Here is a 5,054-nt window from a genome sequence, read left to right as displayed (position 1 = left end):
GAAGACCATGCACGAGGGGCAGGAATACATCTGCTGAAGTAGAACAGGAGACGAGTTCACGAACGGTTATGGAAGGTGAGCATGGTTCAGACCAGACTGCAGCCACCATTTATGAGAAATGAAAGCACTCTGTAGGCAGAGAGTGGAAGCATTTGTAGGCAGGTAGCAGGGGAAGGTGTGCGTGAGGGGCATGATTCTGCTCCTGAACCTCTGATGTTCATCTTCATCAGAACCATTAATGTAGACATCTGAATTGTATGCCATGAAAACTCTATGAGCTGATTCAGTTAAAAGAAGAAGAAGCAGCAGCTTTATTTTATTGTGACACGTACAATGAAATTTTGTTTGGAGCCGAGGGGCCTTGGGCCATTGCATGTATATGTGCCGCCATCACGGGCAACTTGGAGGGTTCAGTGTCTTTCTTGCCCAAGGACACTTTGACACGTGGACTGCAGGCACTGAGATTTGAACCTTCAACCTTCTGGTTGGCAGACGACTGCTCTACCCACCACACCAGTGCCCCCCCCCCAATGTGCACTGTTCCCTCCTAGCCAATATGTCCAAACACTGCTGCCTACTTTCATTCAGAAGAACCTTCTCTAGAAGAACTCAGAAATCAGCTGGAGTGTTTGCCTGAAAAAAACCCCTGCTTACTCTCTGACGGGTATAAGCCTGGACGTCCCTGGCTCCACCTTAGAAAGGGAACCTTGCTTGAAGGTACTTTAACAGCACATTTTGCCAAAGGAGAGAACACACTGTACAGTAATCTATCAACTCCTAAACACACGATCCCAGACACTCTGGAGATTTGAATCCAAACTTTACCTGTAGGCTGTTTCTCTTTTTCCCCTAATTTTTGCTCACATACCACCCTGCATTTCTCAGATGTGTGGTCCGTATCTATAAATAATTTCTGGATGGTTAATGTAGAGTGAAGTGTCAGCGTTATCAGTAAGATGCTGCAGGCAGTGCAATTCCTCAGTGCCACTGTAGATAATATGACCCATCTCCAGGCACATATTGATATTCTTGTGCCAAATGAACTCGGTGGTCCCATGCAAACCGAAATGGATCCATAACTAGGTTGTGTCTTGTACGTCTCAGTATCTGGAGGCATACACTAATGAAGATGCAGTTGGCTGTGTACTGTATGAAGCTTTGTTACTCTATGTGCTGTTTTTGCTGTGTTATTTTGAAAGGAGATTTCTTGCTTGCCATCAGTTAAAGTATTTGCACACAGGTACTTTATGCACATTTACTTTATCATGTCTACCTTATGTATACTGTATACTTGGTACATGTTAACTCTATTTACATTTTATAATTTTATACTTATTTTTGGTATTTTAGACTTACGCTTTTATACATTTCTTTATTTTGTTAACTATTGTCATTGCTACTGGATACCTGAATTTCCATCAGGTTCAATAAAGTATCTATCTATCTGTCTGTCTGTCTGTCTGTCTGTCTGTCTTTCTTTTGGTTAATTTCTAATTGATCTTTTCTCTTAACTGCAGCCTTTACTAAAATGATCACAATAAATGGACAAGAGTATCATCTTCAACTGGTAGACACAGCAGGACAGGTATGACTTGATGCTGACTTGAATCATTTTTATGCAAATATGTATTGTTATGATAATGTTCCAACCTGTAATATTGCTTACTAATTTCTTCACATTTGCTGTCTCTCCAGGATGAGTACTCCATCTTCCCACAGACTTACTCCATAGATATCAATGGTTACATTCTGGTCTATTCAGTTACATCTAATAAAAGGTAAACTTTTATCCCCCCTTTTAAAACTAAATAAATATGTGTTCAGCTCTGTATAATAGGTTGGACTGCAGGTGGTTTATGAGTGCTGAAGAAGAAACGTCCTCCTCTTTTCTTTCAGCTTTGAAGTTGTTCAGGTTATCCATGAAAAACTGTTGGACATGGTGGGAAAAGTCCAGTGAGTATCATCTGTTCTAATTTTACGGCCCAAGACGTGCAATAAATCATGCATGAGTGACAACGTGCCATTTACTTTCCCTCCCTTGCAGAGTACCAATTATGCTTGTCGGAAACAAGAACGACCTACATATGGAACGGTACATCCTAAAAACACTCAAATTGAACATTAGGTCCACTACAGATGGCTGAACAAATTTGATCATTTTAACCTTCATTTCTATTCAGTTTTTCATAGTTTAGCACACTTTTGGTGGCAGAATGGAAAACTACACATTCCTGACACATGGCAGAGACAGAAATACAGAGTATATGTGAATATTAGGTTCCTAGATGTCCCAAAAGAAGATGGACATTTGCATTAGGCTAGTGGGTTAAAATTTGTCTTTCTATGTTTGTATAGTCCTTAAAATGAAGCTTCCTCAGGACCAAGTCAACGGACCCATTTATAAGAACATATCTCCTAGTATTTAAACTGTGGGTTAGTCAAACTCAGCACTGCAGCCTTAATGTGAAATATTTGTTTATAATTGCCTGCTGTCTTTGTGAACTTTTTTCTTCAGAGTAATCAGTTGTGAAGAGGGAAAAGCGTTAGCTGAATCCTGGAACGCTGCCTTCATGGAGTCCTCAGCTAAAGAGAACCAGGTATAGAAGATTGCTCCACATCAAATACGGATTTGACTGTTTTCAAGGCCTATTTATCTGTTTGAAAAAGTACCCAAATACAATTACATTTTGGGTTCAAAAACATATACAGTATGGTGGTGCAGTACTGTCGCCTCACAGCAAGATGCCGGCCAGCTGGGGCCCCTCTGTGAGCTGGCATGTTCATATGCTAGTGTGGGTTGTCTTCCTCTATACATCAGCAACATTTCCTCTACTTTGTTTCTTGCCCAGTGACAGCTCCAGCTCCCATGACCCTCTAAAGAATGAGTGTAGATACTGTAAAGATGGATACATTGATACTTTGACAAAGGGCTCATATAAAGTTACACAGTCATCATAAGGAGCGCTACACAGTCTGTGAAAACAGTTCTATAGCACTTGCTGTGACTCTGAAGGGAGTTTTCCAGTCTAAATATAATAACGCTGATGATGTCATGAGGGTTATTTATCATTTCTTTGTTTGGACTTACAAACTAGAAATGTGTAACAGAACACCTGTGTTACAGTCTGAACACACGGAGAAGGAAAGACACTCACTAGACGGGCGATATGATGTTATCAGATTGCATTTTAGGAAGTGAAGGATCCAGCATTAGCTTGACCAGACCTAGGGACAGAACTGTGAAGGGTTTTAGTGACTTTTCACTCACTGGTTTATTTTATAACATTATTGTTTGGCTCCCTGAGCATTGTTTACATCTACAGTGGGTAGCAGTTTACAGTGAGAATGCTCTAAAAACCCACAGTACACTATCTAGCAGCCAAACACCAAACACCACATAGACAAAGTCGAGTAAGCATATTAAACACCACATAGACAAAGTCGAGTAAGTCGAGTTTAGCAGCTAAAGAGCCAGATATTACTTTCAGGAGTTGGTGGAGAGCAAAGCATAGCTAAAAGAGTGAATACTGGGCTTAATTTTGTCAGATGGGCACAATTGTGAATGTTAATGTTGCTCCTTGTCTCCTCATTGTGTAGATAAGCCAGTGTTTCAGACATGTAACCATATAAAATTTATAACAGGATAATACTGTATGTAAGTGTTCTGTTTAGAGCTTGTTGTGCTGCCCCCAAGTGGCCAGTTTTAACAATGGGTTAACCTGCCACTATTCTGTTGATTTTAGATAAGCTAGTTGTAAACACACTTTCTACTTGTACAGCAGAAATCAAATCTATGAAACCATCTTTACATTTTCTGGCTCCCCCATAGATAAGCTTCATATTCAGGAAGTTTACTAAACTGGTTCAAATTAAGTAAGTTTGCTTGATTGTCTTTAGAGCTACATAAAAACAATGCAATCTTTGTTGTGCCTAAAGCACCACAAGGAGCCACTGCCATGTATTGTGTGTACTGCTGGAAAATTCAAAGTGGTGTGCCTGAGACATGTGACAGCGTGTTGTGTATGTCTTGTGTGATCTTTTTCCTCAGACGGCCGTGGAAGTTTTCCGGAGGATGATCCTGGAGGCAGAGAAAATGGATGGCGGCGTGCAGCCAGGAAAAACGTCCTGCTCCATGATGTAGAGCCGCCCAATCAACACACAGGACACTGCACTGGGATATCCCGTTACTTGAAGGCTAGCTGCCAGTTCTCCTTCACCTCAGCTGACTCCACCCCTTCCACAGGGTCCTAAATATCCAATACTGTCTATTTATGGCTCTGAATCCACTGTTATTTATCAGTATTTCCTATTCCCATTTGTCATCCTTGTTTTTCTTTGTGTGTTTGATTAAAAAAAAGGGTGAGTGGTGGTTTCCTTGTCTCATATTTCCCACAGTCCACCTGTCCTTTATCGCTGTGCTCGGCACCACTGCATTATTTTGGGTGTATCAGAAAAAATGTTTTTCCTGTGCTTGGTAATGATGATACCCCTAACTAAGGCCAGAGATAGTAGTAGGGTGATGCATCTTAGCTTCTCATTATGCATCTTTCATATAGGCCAAAAGCCCTTCTCTGTTTAAATAAGATGAGAGAACTGTCATGTCTGCCCTGCATATGCTCTGAAATTGGATATGTAAACATGGACATTTCTTCTGATACATCAGCAGTTGATTGGTCCCTCTCATATACAGCTCTTTTTTTACTTCATCTCCACGCGGTACCCTCTTCACTGTCCCTCAGTTTGTTTTCAGAGCAGTTACTGTCAGCCAAAAAAAAAAAACTGCATCCATTTTCTAATGTTGAAAATGTTGTACAAATGTTTTTGATTGTAATCATTAAAGCAAAAAGTGGTTATGTAACACAGGGCGGAGTGTGTATTTTACTTTAGCTACAAGGTTTGATCATTTAAAGTAAACTGAAGATGGTGCGAGATGAAAGTGCAGGGAAGACGATGGTCTAATGATTAAGTGTAAAGCCAAAGTTTTCTCCAGCGCTTTGCAGCAAAATAATTAGGCTCCCTCTGTGTGATTGTTTTCTTTAACTCGAATGCCAACA

At 40.6% G+C, this 5,054-nt stretch overlaps 1 protein-coding gene across 1 annotated transcript in view; it reads left to right on the top strand.

Annotated features, from left to right (window-relative positions):
• Positions 1–4,369, top strand: part of rheb (Ras homolog, mTORC1 binding) — a 7,962-nt gene extending 3,593 nt beyond the window's left edge. The window contains exons 3-8 of the mRNA XM_020591648.1: positions 1,518–1,585; positions 1,696–1,778; positions 1,897–1,953; positions 2,045–2,092; positions 2,516–2,597; positions 4,049–4,369. Coding sequence (XP_020447304.1) covers positions 1,529–1,585; positions 1,696–1,778; positions 1,897–1,953; positions 2,045–2,092; positions 2,516–2,597; positions 4,049–4,141 — 420 coding nt within the window. The 5' untranslated portion in view covers positions 1,518–1,528 and the 3' untranslated portion in view covers positions 4,142–4,369. The remainder of the gene's footprint in view (positions 1–1,517; positions 1,586–1,695; positions 1,779–1,896; positions 1,954–2,044; positions 2,093–2,515; positions 2,598–4,048) is intronic.
• Positions 4,370–5,054: the final 685 nt, after the last annotated feature.

This window comes from Monopterus albus, unplaced genomic scaffold (assembly GCF_001952655.1).
Source record: "Monopterus albus unplaced genomic scaffold, M_albus_1.0 scaffold14.1, whole genome shotgun sequence".
NCBI classification, from domain to species: domain Eukaryota; kingdom Metazoa; phylum Chordata; class Actinopteri; order Synbranchiformes; family Synbranchidae; genus Monopterus; species Monopterus albus.
Note: the sequence above shows the minus strand (reverse complement) of the source record. Positions and strands in the feature narration are given on the sequence as shown.